General features: G+C 32.3%; 3 protein-coding genes across 3 annotated transcripts; all 3 read right to left on the bottom strand.

Moving 5' to 3' along the window:
- Positions 1 to 345: 345 nt before the first annotated feature.
- LOC7455920 (GDSL esterase/lipase At1g28580-like) lies at positions 346 to 1,283 on the bottom strand. Its single transcript, XM_052445552.1, has 3 exons — positions 1,136 to 1,283; positions 740 to 1,016; positions 346 to 633 (listed from the first exon to the last, which is right to left on the bottom strand). The coding sequence occupies exons 1-3, from the start codon at positions 1,238 to 1,240 to the stop codon at positions 383 to 385; spliced, it is 633 nt and encodes a 210-aa protein (XP_052301512.1). The 5' UTR covers positions 1,241 to 1,283; the 3' UTR covers positions 346 to 382.
- A 6,214-nt stretch (positions 1,284 to 7,497) lies between these two features.
- LOC7472319 (pyruvate decarboxylase 1) lies at positions 7,498 to 12,857 on the bottom strand. The gene is made up of 7 exons (XM_002317395.4): positions 12,149 to 12,857; positions 11,790 to 11,953; positions 9,888 to 10,449; positions 9,031 to 9,119; positions 8,824 to 8,941; positions 8,200 to 8,388; positions 7,498 to 7,896 (listed from the first exon to the last, which is right to left on the bottom strand). Exons 1-7 carry the CDS (start codon positions 12,635 to 12,637, stop codon positions 7,726 to 7,728), a joined length of 1,782 nt encoding a protein of 593 aa, XP_002317431.2. The 5' UTR covers positions 12,638 to 12,857; the 3' UTR covers positions 7,498 to 7,725.
- Positions 12,858 to 15,304: 2,447 nt separating this feature from the next.
- LOC18103200 (signaling peptide TAXIMIN 1) lies at positions 15,305 to 16,076 on the bottom strand. Its single transcript, XM_006377494.3, has 2 exons — positions 15,853 to 16,076; positions 15,305 to 15,701 (listed from the first exon to the last, which is right to left on the bottom strand). The coding sequence occupies exons 1-2, from the start codon at positions 15,972 to 15,974 to the stop codon at positions 15,578 to 15,580; spliced, it is 246 nt and encodes an 81-aa protein (XP_006377556.1). The 5' UTR covers positions 15,975 to 16,076; the 3' UTR covers positions 15,305 to 15,577.
- Positions 16,077 to 23,374: the final 7,298 nt, after the last annotated feature.

Genomic DNA, 23,374 nt, shown 5'->3' with positions numbered 1-23,374 from the left:
AACACTCATAATAAATAGATTATTGAGAATTCTAGCTTTTTTTTGTGTTTGATCTTAATTATTTTAACAAAAAGAATGACAGTAAATTTTGGTTTCGCCTTTAATAAATGCGCTTGGTTGAAAAAATATAATAAAAACCATTTTCTATCTATATATATGTTGATAATAAATTGAGTCAATTTTTTATTTTTCGTCCGAGAAAAAAGGGGACACAGGAAATCAGGTTATGTATTAAAGAAAAACCTAAACCCTATGTCCAAATAACACAAAGTGCCTTCCATTTTAAAGCTATTAATTATATGATTATAAGATAGGCTGATAAACATCAACGAAAAAACAACAAAATGAAAGAAAAATCAGTCTTTATTGTTTATTAATATAGCTATTTATGATTAAAGTATTTACCATCCAAATTACACAGAGCTTTGGAAGACGGAAAGGAATATGAGCCCTCTATTACGGATTCGAAAATCAATTTATAAGTTGCTTCTGTGTAATGTATGCCATCCCAATTCATATATAAGGAGGGATCATCACAAACACTTGCAAGTGGATTGCCGCATTCAGCTGACGAATTGTAGTTATATGTTCCTCCCCAGCCACAGCATGCTCTGAGAACACCTCCAGTAAACCCTAGAATAAAAAAAAAATGGTAATTAGCAACATTTGAGCATCTCTAGCACTACAAGATTATAAAGTATGCTTATACATGGTAACATGGAGAAGAAAATGAACATACCGAATTGATTTGGTGAGTGATAAAGAGGCATTACAGCATTGTAATAATCTGCATAAATGATCTTGGCATGTGGATAAAGCTTTTGGATTTGCTTTGGTTCTGCCAAAAGTTGTTCATTATGATCCTCGGAGAATCTGTTCAGCCACTCAAGACAACCGGTAGAATGATCGTAGTCTTTTTTATCTAAACTCTCAAATAATGTTAGATAGGATGGCAAGCAACCAATCGGGAGATTCCCGGGAACCAATATTGTTATGGCTCCTAGTTCAATTAACTCCTGCATTGCATTAGTTAACAATAAGAATTTCAAGAAAAATAAAATAAAATATATGGTTTATTTCTCAAATGTACGAGCATAATAGAATAAAATGAAATTATTTTGCGTGAAATTTTCACCTTGATGGCTTGACCTATGATGTTAACAACGTAAGGTACAAGATCTTGAATACTCTCAGTGCTAACTCCTCCAAAGAATGCATGGTTGTAATCATTTCCTCCCATCTCTCCCAAAAGAATTAATGAGCGAGTTGCCAAGTAACTTCTTATGGTCTATAGATCATAAAAAAAATTAATCAAAATTAAATCTTACAAGTCTTTCAAAGAAGAATGCTTCTTTTTAACATTCATGCACATCCATGCAATAAATCCACCAATGAACTAGGATCATGTAGATCCAAAATTATTTTCGATAGGTGTAAGGAGGTCTTACATTATGATTGGTAATTTGTTGCCTATTGGATCCATGTGGCTAATTCTAAAAATAACTAAAAAAAAATAAGAAGAAGATTTGTACCTTCTTCAAAAAATAATCCATGCTAGATCTAAAAGCATGTTTCTTTTAAAAAAATATGTTAATTTGGATCTAACAATGATTTATTTGTATTCAAGTGTTCATTTATTAATATTTTTATTTGAATCTTGTTTTAACAAGTTAATAGCTTGCGCCTTTTCTTTTCAAGAACTTTGTCCTTGTAATTAATTCTACCCTCAAACATGTGTTTCTTGTAAGGATTATGTCATTTTGAAAATTTTTTATTGAGCTATCATGTTCTTTTAATTGTACCTAGCTAATCAAAAACAAGATGAAAATTTCAATTGTAACTCTACCACTAAATTTTTGAACCCAATTTCTGATTCACTCATTTTATTAAACAACAAGAAAATCCATCAAAAGTTTGCAACTTTGATTTCAATTCTTGTTTGTTCGTACCTTTTGCCACAACAAATGTTAAACAAATCAAAACTCATTTTTCTTGGTTAAGTTTTTGTATCTAATTCTAATTCATTTATGGCTATTTCTTTTTTGAATGATTCTCATATCATATCAAGATACTCGTAACATTTTTACATGAATAGAAATAATTTGTTGAAACAAAGAAAGGTGGAGAGGAATGAACCAAGTTAGAAATTGAGAGAAAAAGTTGGTTGAAAGAGAGAGATAATGTTGAAAGAGAAAGATTATGTGTTTTATATTTCGAGTTGGACCCATTAACGTTATTTGATTACCACCACTAGAAAAAGTCGTGGGGCAGACAGATAGCAGAAAGCATTCCCCTGATTCCTTCCCTACATTGTCACGTTACATCAAGCTCTAGTACTCTAATTAAACCGGCTTGTTTGGCCGGTTAACTTAGGTAGGATTTTATTTTAAATTTTGAAAAATAACTATTTGCAAAGGTTAAATTATTTGGAGCATCTCTGTTAGTAACATTTTGCGATTTTTTTTTTAAATTACATGTTACATACTTTTTATATGAAAATATCAAATTGTTCCATTTAAATACAACTCATCGTAACTATTTTCATTCCCTCACTCTCCCTAACAGAGAGGCAAGAGGTCTAAACCAAATCGCCTAGGTTTAGCCCTGGCGAGCTGGGCTGCCCCGAGGGCACAATATAGGACCTCAAGTGCAGCCTAACTATAGAAAAAACCTGGATTTTTTTTGTATTTTGTTTTATGTGTATTTTGATACATATTTTGTTCTACGTTTTCTTTTATTGTACAAATATTTTTTATACACAATCTCATAGATTCTTTCACTTTTTTTTACATACAATCCCATAAATTCTACTTGTATTCATGCCAACACTTTCATTCGACAACCTACACGACCAATTAAGTACCGTCCTATAAACCAATAAAACTTGCATGTTATTATTTCATAAGAATCTTTCAACATGGCAGGCTATGAATAGTTATGTCGCCATATGTCTCTCTCATTGGAAAAGGTAAAGGTAATCTATGCAACGGGTTTTCTTTATAAGAACTTAGGGACTAGGCGAGAAGAGGATCTGAGACCCATACCCAAAATAGACACAATTCATCTTCTTCATTTTTCTAACCTGCTTAACAACTTAACAAAAAACTCAAATTGACTTAAACATTAGAGTTTTTATTTTGTAGGTAACCCTAACTAAAAATACAAGTTCGATCCACTACCAGCGAGGAAAAAGCTCAAAGATTCATTAAAGTTTTTATCGACTTTATCAGTAGCCCTGTCTATGAAAACTTGAATAAAAAGCATGTTTATTCCCTTTCAATTTTACAAAAAAACTTTCATGGCTGACGAAACTCTAATACATGGAAGACTAATCGATCTCCTTACCATAGGAACTCTAATCCTCCCAGAAATCCAGTAAATATCTCAACAAGTGCAAGTTCTTAACAACATTGTTCTAGCTATACAAGAACAACTTCGTTCTCTCCAATACAATTAGCAGAAAAGTCAACCTACAATACTAGGTGCATAAAAACAACTTCAGTTTCAAGAAGAAATTAGACAAAATAACTTGTTAAGTCGGCACTACACTCTAACTCTCCAAATGAGTTATCATTCCCCAACAAATTCAAGCCACAAGCATGATTATTTCTATCAAACTTCTTCTGAATCTTCTAGTTCACATACTCATTGTCATAAAAAATCAAGACACCATGACAAGAGTGCACCAACTCATGTATATCATTCCCACTAGGTAGAAGATTCTCCACTTTATAATAGAGTGTTACACACCCACCTCTCCAAAAATTTTGTCACTGCAAAAGCTAATCTTGACAATTATGATGGCCTTACAGACTCTAGGGAGCATATACAAAATGTTAGAAGCACCCCGGAACTAGTGACAATAAAAAGTGATGTCATGTGCAAAGTGTTCCTTATAACTTTCCACGAATTTGTTACGGTATGATATCCTAGCCTTAAACCTGGTTTCATCCTAGGTCTTTCTAATCTCTGCGTGAAACTCATCTCTCATTTCAACACTAGCATCCCTGCCAGAAAAAAGCACTATAGAGTTCTTTGCCATTACACAACGAGATGATGAAAGCATTAGAGCATATCTTTATAGATTCAATGAGGAAATGCTAAATTTGAAGAATTTGCTTAAACCTATCGTCACTAAAGCCCCGATCAATGAAGTCTACAACTATTTATGATGAGAAGGGTTATATACACTCCCTGACAAAAATCTTATCAGGGTCAAACATGTTATAGAGAATTATATTAGGGTAGAAGAAACTAATGTGACCAGATAGGATCGACCATGCTTTCATACACGGGCAGAGTCTCCACCATGCCATCAATCTCCAACAAGAACATCTAGAAGCTCAAAAAAGCACATTCATGATTGCCTTACATTTTCTAAACTCATAATTACACTTGTCACCGCCACAAGGACATAAGTATTAGCTACGATTAAAGGGAAAGGATTTTCTTAATATACTCCTCCCATGAAAAGTAACGCAGACACAAGGAACCTTAATAAGCTCTGTCTCTATCATTATGATCATAACATGACACAAAAGAGTGTCATACGTTCATAATAGAGATAGAAAGATTAATATTCAAATGGTACATTATAAATTTACGAAGGATGAAGAACAACATGAACAAACAAGAAACAATACTTGTGATTTAGTACCTTAGATAATATAAGATGAGTCCCAAAATTGTATCCCTATTGTATTTTGAATTTTCAAAAAATATATAATGATAGTATATATAATAAAATAAATAAATAGTATATTTTCATGTCTCCAAAATAAAATATTTCCATAAAAATTTACATGGAAAAGTCTTCATTAATCTTTAGATCTACGTGACCAATTATCTCTAGGTTTGAGCCATCCAATGTCTCCATTGTCTCCAGGTCCATGTGACAACATGTCTCCAGGTCTTTATGACCAATTGCCTCTAAAACATGGATCTTTCTCCATAAATTATTGACAAAAATCTTTCATGAATTTAAACATTCAAATACATGGTCATAAAATAATTTTTTACAATGTAAGTATTTTTTCTCTCTCCACTGTGTACTTGGTTATAGTCTTACAAACATGAGTTTACAAGACTTGGGGGGCAAATGATATGCCAAGCAAAAAAAGATGCCAAAAAGCCTGACCCAACTCGCCTTGGATAGCCCAGGGAGCTGGGTTGCTCACCTAGTTAACTCAGGCATTTGGGCACATGCCCTTAGGAGCAGCCTGTCTACGAGAAAAACTTGGATCCTTTTGTGTATTTTTTATTTCACTTTCCATATTTTTATACATATTTTATCATTCTTTTTCTTTCATTGTACAAATATTTTTTATACACAATTTCTTAAATTCTTTCGCTTTTTTTCCCCCACACAATCTCATAAATTCTACCTATCTTCACGCCAAAATTTTTATTAGACAACCTATATGGTTCTAATACTATAAATTCTACCTACCTTATATTCGAACTTGTAACCACTTGATCATTAAAGCTCTAATACCATGTCAAATAACAAATTCAACCTAAAAATTTAAACTATTAAGTGAGGTCTCAAGATATAATTTATATTATTCTCTAACACTCTAAATTATAAAAAAGATATAATTATATTGATGGAATTTGAAATTACAAAATAAGTGGGAGAAAGGTGTTAGGTGGATCAAGATCAATGAGTTTTTTATTTAATGGTAAGGGATATCTTCATGCCAATTTACGTATCAATTGAAATTAAATTTATTTTTCAACTAATTTAAAAACACACCCCTGTAATGGTATGATGCATTCAAAAAAATTAAATAATTTTTTTTTAGATAATAACATGAAGGTTGGAAGGAAGCACTTATGTCCACCACCAAAACATTACCAATGAGTTTAATGGACCCAGGAGTACTAACCCCACCACAGTTAGAGTGTGACTCATTCAACAATTAAGACATGTAAAAATCATATGACGTTAACTTAAAAATTACTGTGTCATGTATGTAATTGCATTTTAAATCATAATTTTATTTAAGTTTAAATAATTCGCTTTTTATTTATATAAATTAATTTCTTATTTATTTTGTATATAAAAATTTGTTTCACACAAATTTTAATCAAACACATTTTTTTTAAATTTATCTTTTAAAATTACAATCAATATATATATATATTTTAACCATAAAAACTATAATGCCAAGTGAAAATATTGAACGGAAAATAATCAACCACACTCGTTATTGTTAGGTGACAACTCGTCAGACTGTTATAAAGCACGAACTCTCATTACTCATAAGCTACCATCCTTACCTGTCCCTCTAATTTAAAATTAAAAGTTTTTCTTTGTTTTAAAAGTATTTTTGAAAAAATATAAATTTTTTTTATTTACTTCAAATTAATATATTTTTAATATTTTCTAATTATTTTGATGTGCTGATGTTAAAAATAATTTTTAAAAAATAAAAAAACATCATTAACATGCATTTTAGCACGAAAAGTTATTTAAAAAACAACTACATTTTCAAAAGACAAGCATTTCAAACCTCGTTCAATTTTTTTTTAATCAACTTTTTGATATTACAAATTTATATCCTGCTTGTTTTTTATATAAAAAATTGATATTTTTTATTTAAATTAATTTTTTTATATCATTTCAATATAATATCAAAAATAAAATTTAAAAAATAAATAAAAATATTATTTTAATATATTTTAAACTAAATTTCTCACATGTCAGTCACCATCTTCAGATTTATATGCAGAGGTTCGTGGAATTGATGGATTGGAGCTAATAATAATAACCACACTGCTTATCAAGAGAAAAAGAAGCCTACCTGAGAGCAAAGTGAGTCGTTACTAGTAGTGATAATTTTCAGTTTGATTTGATTTTTATTAAAAAAAATAATTAAATTAATTTTTTTAAAAAAACTGAAATCAAACTGAAACTGATTCAAACTGACCGGTTTTAGTTTGGTTTGGTTTTTTAGGATAAAACCTGGTTCAAACCGGTTTGACTCTGTTTTTTTTATTTTTTCCGGTTTGGTTTTTTCAGTTATTTTTTTACAGTTTTCTTGGTTTAATCAGTTTTTCGGTTTTTTTACTCGCCCATTTAAGATTCCGTAAGTGGCTACTCACTCTTATACCATTCAAGAATCAAAAATTTTATTTAAACATTTTCTTGTTCTTTGGATTTATTGATGAAATTTACCTAAAAGAAAAGGAAAAGGAGGAAGAATTTCTCGATCAACTAATAGTTTAACTTACCTCCTTGGTTCTTCCCTCTGAAAGTGTCGCTTGAAAATCTGGAGACATCAGCATATATAATCCATGCGGGATCTATTTCCTAAAGTTGGGGAGGGGGTCGTTTCGGAACTTGCTGTCTTGAGAAAGATGAGTTAGTGATGAACTGATGGAACAGAATCAGGAGTTGTTCTATGAACTACACAAATAGACCACAGCAGAAAAAAAATGAATTGCAGAAGCCATTCATAAAATTGAGCTCAACTCCATTTGTAGTTTGCCATATTAAATTAAACCCGTCAACAAGACGGCTCATTTAATTCACATCACAGATCCAACTCCTTTCCGTAATTCACAAAGTGACATAACAGGTTCAAAATACAGCATTGATGGGTAATAATAACAGTTAGCTGAAAGCAGTGACAGGGCTAGTGGCAATTTTAATACAAACAATGGAATCCTATCTTGCCACTCAATTCTAGTTATGAAGTAGAATTTATGCCAAGGTCTATATTACTGAGGGTTTGGAGGTCTGCCGTTCGCAGCTGAAACTCGAGATCCCCACTCTAGCAGTTCTTTGCTAGTGTCATCCTTGTGCACAAAAACCTCAATGAAACAGAGAGAGTCCTTTTGTTCCCCTGTTGCTGTTGCTATTGCTGCTGTCAATTCATCCTCTGTGCGCACCTGTATTTCACAGCAGAATTCATCAGAAATCACTCTTTCGGTCACTATTTGCAAATTATCTGCACAAGTTTTTCGTCTTGGTTTGTAGGATGAGTAGAAACTACTCATTGCTGCAGTTAAGAAATGATGGGAGTGTGGGAACTACTATAGAGAAAATTTTCCTAACAGCACATTAAAAATAAGTGAAGGGGAACAACCTGAATTTGGAGCAGAAGCAAAAATATATCGAGGTAGGAGGGGAAACCGAATATCTCAAACATAACTAAGAAGAGTAATATATCAACCAAATCTGCTTGTGCTAACCTTTGCAGTCCAGCATTTTCCTTCACCATTGTGGATGGCATTAACAAGGCCAGTGTAGTCCCAGTTCTTGATCACATTGTAGGGACCATCATGAATCTCTACTTCAATTGTATAACCTCCATTGTTTATGAGGAATATGATAGTCCTTTGCCCACATCGGATCATAGTTGAGATATCTTGAGCTGTTACCTGAATAACAAGAGAATTGTTAACCATATGGTACAGCTTAAAATTTTGCATACATCAAAATGGACCACTGATAAGCATAAAGAAGTTATAATGACTACACCATTATCAGGATTCCAATCCTTTTCTTTAGTATTGGTATGGCCGATGCCTTGTTCAATATACTCGTAACAATAACTAATAAACAGTATTATCCTATTTAAATTTCCCTTGCGCTATCTTTATAAACACACTGACAATTTTTATACAAGAATAATTGAATACTGGTCAGTACGAGTGACGTAAATTTTTACATAATTCAGTTTTTTAAACTCATACAGTCACTTTTTTTTTCTTCTTCTCCCCTTACTATGTGTTTCTTTTATGCAATATAATGGTGAAGAGTTTCCTATCATTACAGATGAGAAATTGAAGTGTACGTCAAATGGTATCACTCACCTGGAAACTCCCATCACCTATGCAAGCAATTACACGCTTATCTCTGGCTGCCTGAGCATAACCAAGAGTTGCACCAACTGACCAGCCAATTGATCCATACTGCATCTGAAATTCATACCTGCACAAAATTGTTAATGAACAGTTACCGACCTGTTAACATTAAGCATGAAGGAGCTAATACTGCTCTTATTAAAGACTCCAACTTACCCACAATTCTCAGGGAGGCGGAGTTTCTGACAGTTAAACCATGAGTCTCCAGTTTCAGCAATTACTGCAGTATCACCCCCTAAAATGTCCTGTTTAATGTTCAAATTTTTTACAAGAATTGGCAGTAAGTACATAATAATCAGACAGGAATTAATGGAGATTGCTACCTCCTAAACATTCACTAGCTAAATATTTAACCAACACTCATTTAAGTCACCAACCTACACAAGCTAGCAATTCATGTCATCATGGTGGCTGACCCCTATTATTACATAAATGGAAAAATGACAGTGGTTGCTCAAACAGGCATATTTTTTTTCCATTTCTATATGAAAAGGAAACAGAGGAAAAAAACATTGACCAACAGGCAAGATTATGTTTAGACTCTTAATATTCATGGTAAGCATATTAACAAACATAGCAATTGTTTGAAATATCACACAGTTAATAGGCCTCTAACAGAATCCAGATAGCAATATTGCTTCACATCAATCATTTTGAGCTAGCAATTCATGTTATCTAAAAAATCTGCATATGAAAAGGATATTCATTTAAGATACCTACACAAGCTAGGAATTCATGTCATGATGCTGGCTGACCGCTATAATTATGAAGACGGAAAAATGGCAGTGGATGCACAAACACCTAGAGCCCATACAAGCAGTTTTTCCCATTTGTATATATGAAAATGAAACAAGAAAGAAGCCAGGTCCACCGGGCAAGATACATGTTTAGACTCTTAATACTCATGAGAAGCATATTAACAAACATAGCAACTGATTGTATTCATTAAGTTCATAGATCTCTAACATGATCCAGAAAGAAATATTGTTTCACATCAATTGTTTGAGCCTTACCTGAATGTGCTTAAAGAGTACATTGACCCTGAGAGGCTCATCTTGCTCACGCTTCAAAGGAATGCCTGGAGGGACAAAGATACGTCTGTAATTTTCCAAAGCTGTGCTGTTTTTCTTAAGCTTTTTGGCCAACGCACTTAAGAAGTCAGTCATGAAAACCCATCCAAGAGAAGGGCCATTTCCAATAGTCACACGATTGGGCTGCACTATGACTGCTTTCTCCTTCTTGATCAACAAGGAATATCCAACAGAGCTGTAATCATTGAAGATAGGACCTACAAAAACATATGCATCAGCAGACTCCACTATCTCCCCACAGAAGCCGGTGCTGACAGCACCCCAGTATGTCCCAATGAAGTGAGGGTGGTGCTCTGGAACCAGCCCTTTCCCTGAAGGCATGACTGCTATGGGATACCCACTGGCATCTGCAAATTCTAGAAAGGCCTTCTGTGCCTTCGCAACTCTAAGGTTGGGTCCACCAACAATGACAGGCTTCACAGCTTTATTCAGGAATTCAGCAGTTGCTTCAACAGCTGCTTCTAATCCTAAATGATTACTAACCCTGCATCAAAAACAAAAAATAACTGCTTCAAAATCTCTGTAACAAGTATCAAATATAAAAAACAAATTTTAAACTGGAAAAACACAATCCCTTGAGCTTTGATGTGTCCTTGTCTATCAATAAAACTGTTTGCATAATGACATCAAAACAAAGTTTAATACGGGTTTTTAGAAACATAGTACAATTTTATGAAAAACTAGATTCAGAAAAAGAAAAATTAGAACTTTTTTTCAAATGCAATATTTTTTCCATCTAGAAAACTACAAAATTAGTTTTTCCAATTTTCCAAATTTGTACTTAGTTTGGAAAATATATTTTAAAGGTTCTTCGCAGTTATCATATTTATTGAATGTCATAAAAAAAAAATTATTATATATTTAATATAAAGATTTTTTTTTTTTTTAGTTATCAAGTATAAATATTTTCATGATAATTTTTAATTTGAATGAAATTGAAATTGAAATTGAAATTTTATAATTAAATTATCATAAATAAAAAAATATTAAGATGGCTATTACCAATCATGGTTTTGGTTTTTATTAAAACTAGTACTAATTTTGACATTTTTCTTTTTTTTGATAAAATTTGTCCTTGCTCTTAACAAATAAACATGCTTTTCACTTTCTCATTGAACAATGAAAACTAGAAAAGAAAACGAAAACTGAGAATGAAAAAGAAAATTGGTTTTATGTTATTAAACATACCCAAAATGTGTCAATTTCTTTTTCCTTTTCCCTTTTCCTAAATTTCCACTATGGGAGAAATGAACTCTCAACAATCAAATTGTAGGCACTATAATAACTGACCAAAAATTTCTCTAAATTATACGCCATATATGTGCTTATTTGGACCTTAATTTTACCCCCCTTTTTTTTCCTTTTACCTATTTCAACATATAACAAATTTCATAATTTGTTATCCCCATTTAACTTTTTATGTCTGCATGTTATAGAACTCCAGTGTCTTCTTCATGTTCTTGCACAACTTATTTCTTTCAATTCTTCTTCTAACAAAATAAACTCTGTTTATCAAATATTTTACCAATGAATCAACACTCAAAGCATTTTATGGACAATTCCTTCTATCTGCTCTCCAATGATCATCAAAGCTGTCTATATATATAGTAGTTCATTCCGATCATGCTCCATTATTAACATTGCTTCTAATTTACCATTATCATACTAAAAATTGACAGAGCAACAAAAAGTCATAAATTTTAGTAGAAATTAAACCTGTGATTCTCAATTCAACTAATCAATCTGGTTAAAAGTTCATGATAAACAAACAGTATACCCCAAAATCTAAACCAAGAGACCTAAAAAATGAGAGAAAAGACTTACTTTGGTGCCAGAAAGAATGGCACAGGATCCCTAGCGAAAGTAGGATGAGGAATTCCAGGCAAATTACAGCTTATACTAATATAAGCTGGTTTACTTTCCTTCAAAGCAGTAGAAATTGCTGTGTCAATCTGCTCATGTGCATCATCCAAGTTGTTCACCACTGCCTGTCACATGTTACCACCACCATTACCCCATCATGATAAAACACATGCAATACACACTGAAGTTCCTTGTTCACCAAATCCATTACACAAAACATAAACAGGATCGATGTTTTTCATTAAACACAAATGGAAATGGATGGACAGAATTGCTTTAGGTATGAATAATTATGCTTTAATTTATTATTGATGACTTACTTGAATGCAGGTGACAGTCTGAAAGCACCTAAGCTCCTGGGAAAAATCAGGCAGCCCAATAGTGTGATGCAAAATCCTGTTGGTTCCATAATCATTGGAATTGGGCCCACCAACAATACAGATAACTGGCAAATTCTCACTACAAGCACCAGCAATCGCATTAAGCACACTAAGCCCACCTACAGTAAAAGTCACCACACATGCCCCAACACCCTTGGCACGTGCATACCCATCAGCAGCATAGCCAGCGTTCAGCTCGTTACAGCAGCCGATCAAGTTCAGCTCTGGCTCAGCTATCAAATGGTCTAAAAGTGTCAAGTTAAAGTCTCCAGGAACAGAAAACACATCTCTAACGCCGATCTCTACCAGCCGCCGAGCCAAATGACTCCCCAAAGTGCCGCTGCAAGCATGGGCAGGAACAGGAGCAGGAGCTGGAGCTGATGCTGAGTTGTGGTGCGCCGTTGAGCCAATTTGGATTGCAGAATCCATGCTAAAACAACAGTCAAGCAAAAATATGAAAGTGGGTTACAAGTTTTAGAGAGAGATGAAAGAATTGATTGTTTTTTTTTTGTGGGTTTTGAAGGGTTTTGTGTGTGTGATAATATAGGTTTTGACAAGTTGGGCTTCACTGTAAAAAGAAATGCTGGTTCTGGTTCTGGTTTTGAAAACCATGGGCAAGTGGTATGGCCATGTTGACGAGGAGAGGTCATCTTGAGAGAAAAGTAATAGTATTAAAGACGGACTATTCTTTGATAGCTGTTTTTAGTGAAATAACAAATTATTTTGTTTCAAAAAGTCTATTATTAAATCCCTATATTCTTATATCTATCTTATGTTAGTCCTTTTATAGGTTTCCATGACAATTAAACTGTTCATTACCTCAAATATAAATGGAAAAAAAAAATCTCAATCTCACCTAATAAAAATAAAATTGGAAAATTACTAAAAAATCCTTGTAGCTTGACCGGACAAACATTCCACCACATACTAATTCTTTAAAAGTTACACTTTACACGTGTAATTGGTATTAGAAATCATGTATTTTTGGCACCAAACGTGGTGCAAAAAATTACAGAACGTGTTTTATAAAAATTTAAAATATAAATTTATAAAAATTTAATTTTTTATATATATTTTAATGCAATGATTGCAAAAAAAAATTAAAAAAATTAAAAAAAATTATTTTGATATATTTCAGCATGAAAAACACTTTAAAAAATAAATTAACACTTTGCGGTATAACTTTTTAAAAATATTTTTTTTAATAATAATAGATCATTGCTATGCTATTGTAATTTCACATGTTTTTTTTATATATATAGAAAGTAATAAATTTTATTTTTTAAAATATTTTTTATTTATAAATATATAATTTAAAAAAAATTATTTTTAATATTATCCTATCAAAATAATTAAAATAATAATTTAAAATAAAAAAAAATTAAAATTTCATAAAACTCCAATTATACCGCTGCCCCATACTAGGGCTTTGTAGGCAAAAGAAAACTATAACTTGGAAAGTAAAGTGTATAAAGTGATTTATTGTTCTGGAGACAAATTGAAAGGAAAAAAGTCATGACATGTGCAAAATAATAAACTTGATAAAAACAAAATTAAAATATATGATATAAACTAAGATACTCTTTATGAAAAGTTTGTACACAAAGTATTCACACACGATGGCTTTATTAAGCTTTCAAATAAAATGTTTTTTAAAAAAAACATGTGAAAAGGTGATCTTAGAGATTTCAAGAGGAAGCCCAGTCAACTTCAATCAAAGGGACTAAGATATGATTTTAAAAACAAGAGGTACTAACTTGCAAGAACACTTGCATGGTGGGGAAGGGGAGATGAAAAACCAGGGTCTATAGTAACGTGGTGGGCTTGTATTAGGTGTGGTTTTGCTGGTGGCATGCTACTTTAATTAGTATTTAATTACGAAGGATATTCCACTGCATGTTCTAGAGCAGAAATCAACAATGGCTGGAAACTAAAATATAGAAAAATCAGTGGTGGAGACTGTCTGTTGTCTGGTTTCTGGTTTTTTTTTTATCTGTAGGAGTACAACGTTTTTTGCTCCATTCACAGCATTGCTCGACGGGAATCTGTTTCCTTGATGTAAACTATAGAGGCGGCTGCCTTGGTTTTCATGCTACTTGGAATTGCTGCCTTTCCCTTTTTATGATCAAAATTATTGGCACATTCTCTGACCAAGAGAGGGCGTTTCGCATTGCCAAAACTCTTTTTTATCGACAATTTAAATTTGTTCTTATTTATAATTATCTTTTTCAAGCATAGTCAATCTCAAATCCAAATCCCCAAGTGTTGCTAATTTTTTAAGCACGAGTTGACTGACACCCCTTGATTGCTTAGCAAGCATGCCTTGGTTTTGTTTTTAATTTTTTTCAAGTCCAGGTGATTATTTTTTTTCTTTTTGCTCCTGTCAGCACCATAAAATGAGACTGAATTATGCACATTCGTGTATGTTAGGGGATAATTAAGCCACTCGGCCTATAAAATCTTGTGTTTGCGTCTATGCTTCCAGCCTAAATATATTTTTCAAATCTAATCATCCATGGTTTGGATAGATTTCATCATTTGGTTTAAGATTTGAACCTTCTTAAATCTCATTTTAGCCATCAAGCCATAGCCACTTTGTTAACCATAATTCCTCGTAGACTAGCTGGTTTTTTTCTTCTTCTTCTTCTTCTAGATGAAGCAGCAGAAGTTGAAAATTGGATGGAAGAGGAATTATTGCGAATTGCGAATTGCGAACAGCCTCCAGGCCATTCCCACGCAAATTAATAAGATGGAGACCATAAGAAATAAAGGCCACAAGTAGCCTATGCCCTACTGGAAGTTTTCTTTTTCTTGATCATGACATCCTGTATGCCGGTATTGGCCCGTTAGAGTAAAACAGGCTTTCCATGACAGGACAATTGGTCCATCTGGTTCATCCACTGAATTTTCTCTCTTGGGAGAGGAAAATTTCTGGATTTGGAAAGAAAGGAGGAGGAAATATCGTCATCCATGGCGATTGCAGGAACTTTTTTGTGTATCAAAAACACTGTGATCTGTTACTATGATGTTCATGAATTTTAAGCCTACCATCAATTATAGATAGGCGGTAACTCTATTTTTTTCAACACAGGGATATAGCTAAAACAATATTCATGAAATAAAGTATGTAACAAAAATAGCAATGCTTGATATCTAAACAAATGTCAAATAATCAAAGGAAGGAAAATTCAATTTTAACAGAAGCCATAAGGTGAAGGGACGGAGGAATCGAGAGAGGCCAGAAAATAGAGTCATCCTACTCCCATGTCCAAATAAAAAGTCAAACTACAACGTTCCAGTGCTAATCAGCAATTAATGGAATCGCATATACTGTAAAACAGAAATCGATGACATCTATACGCAAGAACCCTAGCAAGGAATCTTTGAGGTGAACCACTTCATGACCAGGAAGGGAGCCTTGATCAACCCCAGTGCGAACTCAACGATGATGGTCACACAGAAGCAGCAAGGGCATACGCAAGACAACACCAGTCTGTAACACACACACACGAAGAAAAAAGAGAAGCCGATTACATGTTAGTTTCATGGCATTATTAACATCTACTTCCTACACAGGCGGATATTTATGCGTTGTATACATCAGATTAATCAAACTATAAAGAAACAAAGATAAAGATACTTACCCAACAATCCATATAAGTACACCGATGACAGAGAGGAGGACAGAGAGGAGAGCAAAGGGTAGGCCTAAGAGAAAGCCTAAAGGCCTGCATTTACAATCATCATCGCAGCAGCAGCAACACATGGTTTTTGTTATGAGGTTTTCTTGTTTTCGCTGGAAGTCTATGTTAGAGGTAGAACAAATATATGAACGTTTGACGGAGTGTACAAAAGAATATCAATAAGACAAATAGCCAAAAACTTAGTTTATTTATTAATATTTGCCGTTCAGCCTTTGCCAAGCACAGAGTCATTGAAAGAAACGGATGACCAACCACCACCTATGCCATATTCCCACGTAATAAGTTCCAGTAGTTTACAGGGATGAATGAAATTTCCCTGTGAGGGAACCGTTCTCCTATTCTGCTATTGATTTGCTTTGCTTTGGGATTTCCTTATTCAATAAAGATTTTTCAAATTAACCCAAATAAGCTGAGCTGCTTCTTTATCTTGAGGAAAAAAAAAAAAAAACCAGGATAAATAACAAATCTTACACACCAGAAAGTGACCGAGTAGGATTACATCTGGACTCATTTCCATATGAATAGGTTTTACCCAAATTATATAATTGCTTCCGCGACGGAGGTGTCTGAGAAAAAAAAATTATTGCAATCTACGGTGGGTTGACGGTTGTTTCACACAAATTTTACTTTATTTTTTTTTTTAATTTTAATTGTTTTTATTAAAAAAAATTTTAATTTAGTTCTTTGATGGTATGTTGATTAAAATTCAAAATCGATAACTTGTTCTTATTTGTTTTTTATATAGTTAGACATCAAGTTGGTGCTTTGTTTAAAAAATAAAAAAAGATTGGATTTGATTGCTTGCAAGGAATTAAAAGCAAGGGAAGAAATTGAGGAATTAAAAAAATCTTTCTTTTATATTTTTTTAAATATCAATTTTGGCTTCTTTTATTTTTTTTTGCTTATTTTGATTTGGAATTGAAAATTTATTTTGAATTACTTTTTATGTGGTTATATCGATCAGAAAAACATGTCTTGTTATTTTTTCATGCTCGGTTTCACAAAAAAAAAAAACTAATTTTATTATCTAAGAAGGATTGAAAATGAAAGGGCTAAAATTATAATAGTGAAATATTTGAAGGTCCATTAAAAAAAAAAAACAATATGTTAGCACCTCTATGCCTTTTGATTTTGTTGAAAATCATTTTTGGTCTCTTTAGTTTTGAATTCTCATGGTTAGGTCCAAAACTTCATTTTTCTTTCATTTGAGTTCTTAAGTTTGAGAGAGAACACTACTAGAATATTGCATATCACCGATGAAATATTATGGCATTGTTTAAACATTCATTCAGTTAGAAATAACTTTACCAACGGAATCCTGGATGGAGAAATGTCATCGTAAACATATCATCGGTGATTTATATTTTTTCAGTTAATATGTTGGTAATATAATCATTGATAGATTTACAAACGAAAATAGCACACCAAACAAAAACATTTATGGGCATTAATTTCGTCGATAAATCCATCAATAATTATAGCATATTATCGACATAATAAACTATTGATAAATCCATCTATGATCATACACATATTACCAATAAAATTAAACTGTTGAAGAATTACATCTAACTGTGACAAGTTCTGTAATTTTTTTCAACTCTCCAGAACTTTCCAATGGACTTAGTCCATCGGGCATTCAATCGGTGATTCAAATTCCATCGGATCTTTGTCATAACCAAAAGGGCAACGAGGTTGACCACATGTACCAATAAGGGTGACTAATAGCTGCTTGGGGACATTCATTTTATCCCTCTGGTTGGCCATCTCAAACCTAAGTTAGGTCGTCTTAACACTAAGCTAGGTCATCTAAGCTTGAACCTATTCTCGTACAATCGCTTGGACAGGTGGAAATTGTTGGCTCGATCCTAATTATGAGGAACTAATAGTTGATACATTATGGTCCGCTTACATATCCTTGGTTGTAATGTTGGAGATAATGTAAACCCGATTTTTATTGGGTCCACAAGTAGATCCAACCTCCAACAATAAATCTGGATCAATTGCTAGATGGGTCGAAGGACCATCCCTATATCTCTCATGCAATTAGGTGATATATGTTTCCTAAGAAAATTCAACAAATTAAAAAAAAATAATAACTTAAGAAAAGAATTGTTGAAATCCAACTTACCACAAACTTCTAGGTCGATTATCCACAAGTTGTTGCACCTCTTTCCAACAGTCCTCTTCATACATGAGTTTCAAGAAAAAGCTCCATCAGTCGTGGATTGTGTCCGAACACCTTAGCCTGCAAAAGTAAGCTATTATAAATTAAACATTTTCATATAATACAACAATTATAAAATAATATCTTATAAAACAAAATCTTAACATCTGTTTTGCATGTGAAACGAATAGAATGGATCTGTCGATGTGCATGGTAATGAAACCATGAATCTCCTTGGTTCAGATCTCTGCACCAGACTGTGACCACCGCAAGAAACTCTTAGACATCATGTAATGGATATAAGCGTCTCATATACTCTCTAAGACGTGCAGAGGTTGGAAATCCCTCCACACGACCATATCTTCTCAGCCTGGAAGACCTTTATCTTTTGCATATTTCTTTGATTTTTTCTGGGCATCATACTAGAAATCACACTACCTAGCTCGTAGAAAAACATTATCGGTTAAAATAATGAAAAATAAAATTTTAACATTTTAAAAAATATCACAATTTGAATTCAATCTTACTTAATGATGTTGTGACTCTCTCACACTCTCCTAGAAACAACGTTGTCAACCTTTTACCAATAAATGTTTTCCTCACACATCGATTTCATAAAATAATTAGTTTATTAAAATTTTAAAAAACTAACCAAATTAAATATTAAAAAATATTTATGTATATACCAACCTTGAACTTTCCGAACCAATCATCAATCATAGGCTTTCATTCAAGAATTTTGCAAACTTGACTCCGCTGAAACAAAGACACTTTTATCGATGATTTCATCGTCGATGTTATCATGCGAGTTGCCTTCATATTTGTAAACCTGAAATTTCATTCATTCATTGAGATTAATTTTCCAAAGTTATCCATTATTGTTTATTTATTTTATCATGTAGGTAAGGAAAACAAACTTACATGTTATGGTCGGGCTTCCAATTAGCAATATACTTCTTAGTTAATACATTCTACTCAAAAGGGACACCCTCTCTACGAGTCACCCTTGCATTATGCCTGCATTGAGAGAGGGTACCTAGTCATGGTCGGCACCTAGCAATTTATGGTCATCAGAAACATTGTGGAAAAAAACCCAGCAATGCTCCTATCCACATTACTCTCTTATGACCTTCTTTTCGTCATCTAAACAAATTAAGTATAGATAATAACATTATCATTATATCATATTTTAAAAAATTTAGCGGCATTTCTCCTATATGGGAGACTACTCAAAATCTTTTTACCTGCATATATGCATCAATAAATAAAGCCATAAATCAATTGATTTTATTTATGATTAATATTTAATTTAAAAGCATTCTAAAAATTCAATCAACATCTTAACATCCTAATATATTTTACAATTGTTGCATGTTATTGCTATCCAAGTTAAATGCATTCCATCATCATGCCAATTGATTTAAAACATAATAACATCATCCCAATAACCAAATTTACATAATAACATCGTCGGATTATAAAGAAGGAGAGAGAAGATAGAGAGAGAGAGAGAGAGTCATCGAATTATGATGACGAAGAGAGAAACTAGACAAACACTCACTTTTCAATGAAGAAACTTGGCGTACTTATTGTTAATGAGTTTCATTTGCTTAAGAAAGTTTCATTTAGGTTTTTTTCCCCATTTATCTTGCCTAAAAAAGTATATCAGACTTTAAAATCTTATTTTGATTCGGGTCCATTTTTTATTTTAACAGATAAAATAATGATTTAATACAAAAAATGAGTTTTTTGAGATCACTAGGGTGTTTCTTAAGTGTTTAAAATTGAAAAGATAGATTTTTTAACCCTAAAAGGCAACTACTTACTTTTTCAACAATTTATGACAACAAGCAAAGCGTCGACTATTTATTTATCATCCGCCTCACAAAAAAGGAAAAACAATTAACAAGCCCAGACGTGTGGGCTACCTTGGCCCGTGAGCTTGGGCCTTTTGTTTTCTTAGGTAAGTTTGGCTAACCAGGACTGCATGCTAATGTTTTTTATTTTGTTTTTTTATTTGATTTCTTCCACTTTTGTTTACTTTTCTATTTATTTATTTTTTTTAATTTTATTCTTCAACATTTTATTTGTTTTGAAATGGCCTACATAATTTTTTTTGGTTTGATATTTATGGGTTTATCATAGTTTCAAACAAACACCTCTGTATTTAGTTTTTTTTTTAATTTTGTGAACGTCTATTTTTTTGTGGTATAAACCTAGTGAATTACATCACCCGCATCATGTATTATATAATTACATAGAAAAATAGTCTGAAAAAAAATATGTTGGAGTCCATGATCCAGGTCACGGGTTTAACGGGTTAGGCCACGAAACATGGGTCAATCCAATATGTCTTCGCTTTAGTATTTTAAAAAAATATGTCATCTTTGGATTTTGGTTATTTTTCTTATTTCATTTTTATTTTGCTGCAGGTGAGATTCTTTTTTTAATATTTTTTTGACAGGTTAGGCTGTGAAACCTAAATCGATTCAATATATTATTGTTTTAGTATTTTTTAAAAAACCTTTTTCATCTTGGGATTTTGGTTCATTTTTTTAGATCAAAATAATTTTGCTGCATATGGACAATTGAATTATACCAACAAAATATTTTGTAAATAGTAATGTTGTTTTATTCATCAGTAAAAATATCTCTAATGGATTTATTGTCAGAGTCGTGTTATTGGCTAGAGTTATGTTAGTGATTTTACATCGGCCGATAATTTCATCGTTGATTTAATCACCAATAGTTAGGCTGACATAATATTATTATGATAAAAATATGCGATGACCAATTTGTGTCAGTATATCAGCCTGTAAATATTATTGATAGAATTTTGACATATAACTCGTTGGTAATATATCACATCTTTTCAACAGATACCTGATAGAATTACCAACAACCATTTTTTGTCGATGATGTCCTTAATCTATATAAAAACATTTAGGAACTCTTTGTAGTTCTGAGAGGAAAATTCACATATTGTACTGATGGAATAATTTATGAAGTTTTATGTGCATTAGTGTTTCCATTAGTGGTGTACTAATTTGTTTTTTTTTATTGCTATCAAAACATTAAACAAAAAATTTAACTTGAAGAATACATTTAAGATTATTAATTTAACTGTAAAAATCAATTGCAAATGTTCAAACATTAAAAAGAGGTTGCAAATTGAGGTCGAAGGGGAGGGGAGGTGGAGGAAAATCTCGTGGAGGTCTGTAAGAAGGATGATAATGACTGGACATATATGCAATCACCTCCTTATATTGCTGTCTTTTTGTTCTTCATAATTTTGCCTCTATCTTGGCCTTTAGAGCACCAACTCATTATTCAACCAACTCCTTAATGGCTCATAATGGTTGACTCATGCTAAATCTAGGGTGTCTATAGTAAGTCCAACCTCATGTCTCGGGTTGTAGTTATAAAGATACAATAAACTCAATTCATATCGGATCCACTAGTTGCTTTAGCCTTTAACCACAACTCTGAATCGTATTTTGGATGGGTTAAAGGGTCTTCCTCGTGTTTGGTACGCATGGAAACATTATATGTTTCTACAAAATAAAATAAACAAGTCAAAGATATGGTTAAAAAAACATTAGTCCATATAATGTACAAAAGGTTTAAAAGTTTATTTACAATAAGCACCTAGCTCGGCTATCCACGAACTGTTGCTCTTTTTTTTTTTATCCTCCCTTTGTATATGTGTTTCCATGTATAACTCCATTAAAGTTGGCTTGTGCCCAAGCTGTGTAGCTTACAAAATAAATTTTTAGTTAAACATTATCACAAATAATAACTATCATTTTAAGAAAAATACAGAAAATTAAAATGGGCTCTCTTATTAGGAGTTTTGCATGGTTAGTAAAAGAAAGTGACCCACCGGTATACTTGCTAATGAAACCGTAAGTCTCCTTATTTATGTTCAAGGATCCACTTCGTGAACACCTCCTAAAACCCTTCAACATGAAGAACTCTAGATATCTCTACCCATTTCTCTCAGTGATATGGGGAGGTCTACAATTCTTTCATTTCTCAAAGTCATCTAACTCAGCATATCTCCTAGCATAAGTGTATGTGTCATACCAGGAATCATGCAACCTAGTTCAGAAATTTGTTAAAACAAAAGTATAAAATAAAAAAAGATTACAATTCAAAAAAATATAAATTTCACATGTTAAAACTTACCTATTTACATTTTTATTTTTACAAACTTGACTTGCCACCCTAGAGTTTGCCTCGTCACACAAAAGTTTTCCATTGTAACTATTTTTGTAAAATAATTAGTTTTTAAATTTTAAAAATATCTTTTATTAACAACTACAATTATTGATATATATGTACTAACCTTAAACTTTCCCCACCAAGCCTTAACCATAAGCATCCATTTAGGATGCTCTTTAAACCAGCTTCTTGAAATAAAAGAACATTCACCGACCATTTTATCGTCAATGTTATCATTCGCGCAACTTCCATATTTATAAACCTAAAAATCAATTAATTAATGATTAACTATATAAACACGTAATCATTAGTTTAATGGTATGTTTGAATTAAACAAATTTTCTTGCGTTCTTAAATTAAGCTTCCATATTGTTACTTGCTAGAATAGAAGTCTCTAGAAGATGGGATGCCAGATCTATGACCTATAGTCGACAAGCCTGCGTTGTTAGAATGTGCATCAAGTGCCTTTTCATGATCGGCACCTAAATACATCAGAGGCTCGAGAACACTATTGTTTAAAGATGTACAATCGCTCGTTCATCCATAAACATTTCTTCAACATCTAAACAATATAACTAAATAATTAAGAATACTGATTAAATTCACAATCTACGGTTTATGGTTTTTTGTTTTAGTGCATCTATCTATTTAAAATAAATTTCAGCAGCACCTTCTCTATACAATGAAAAAATCATCACCAACAAGCCAAATGCACACTTACCATGTATTCTTTTTTAATACAGGGTTTAAAGGTTATGAGCTACTAAAAACTTATCCCATAATTTCAACCAAGTTTGATAACAATGTTATATTAATAGCTCATCCATTTCAAGATTTAAACTTAAAAATTTGACCTCATGTTAATTGGAATGATTTTTGAACCAACTACCTGTATTATAGACAAATAACATATAGCAACATGAATATTTAAATGATTATTGTAAAATTAATTATTTTCCAGTTTATCAACACACTTTAAGACTAATCAATAATAATAAAAAATAAATCAATAATTTATATAAGTAATTACTCAAAAATCAAATTATTTTATTCAACTAACTAACTAAATTA

This window comes from Populus trichocarpa, chromosome 11 (genome assembly GCF_000002775.5).
Source record: "Populus trichocarpa isolate Nisqually-1 chromosome 11, P.trichocarpa_v4.1, whole genome shotgun sequence".
Taxonomy (NCBI): domain Eukaryota; kingdom Viridiplantae; phylum Streptophyta; class Magnoliopsida; order Malpighiales; family Salicaceae; genus Populus; species Populus trichocarpa.
Note: the sequence above shows the minus strand (reverse complement) of the source record. Positions and strands in the feature narration are given on the sequence as shown.

Bases quoted from the DNA above. Each gene is read 5' to 3' on its own strand.
- LOC7455920 (XM_052445552.1), bottom strand. From the start codon at position 1,240: ATGGGAGGAAATGATTACAACCATGCATTCTTTGGAGGAGTTAGCACT. The intron at 1,017-1,135 runs GTGAAAATTTCA...AATGCAATGCAG, and splicing joins TCATAGGTCAAGCCATCAAG to GAGTTAATTGAACTAGGAGC. The intron at 634-739 runs GTATGTTCATTT...TTTTTATTCTAG, and splicing joins TCACTCACCAAATCAATTCG to GGTTTACTGGAGGTGTTCTC.
- LOC7472319 (XM_002317395.4), bottom strand. From the start codon at position 12,637: ATGGATTCTGCAATCCAAATTGGCTCAACGGCGCACCACAACTCAGCA. The intron at 11,954-12,148 runs GTAAGTCATCAA...AACATGTGACAG, and splicing joins AGACTGTCACCTGCATTCAA to GCAGTGGTGAACAACTTGGA. The intron at 8,942-9,030 runs GTAAGTTGGAGT...AATTTTGTGCAG, and splicing joins CGCCTCCCTGAGAATTGTGG to GTATGAATTTCAGATGCAGT.
- LOC18103200 (XM_006377494.3), bottom strand. From the start codon at position 15,974: ATGTGTTGCTGCTGCTGCGATGATGATTGTAAATGCAGGCCTTTAGGC. The intron at 15,702-15,852 runs GTAAGTATCTTT...TGTGTGTTACAG, and splicing joins GTACTTATATGGATTGTTGG to ACTGGTGTTGTCTTGCGTAT.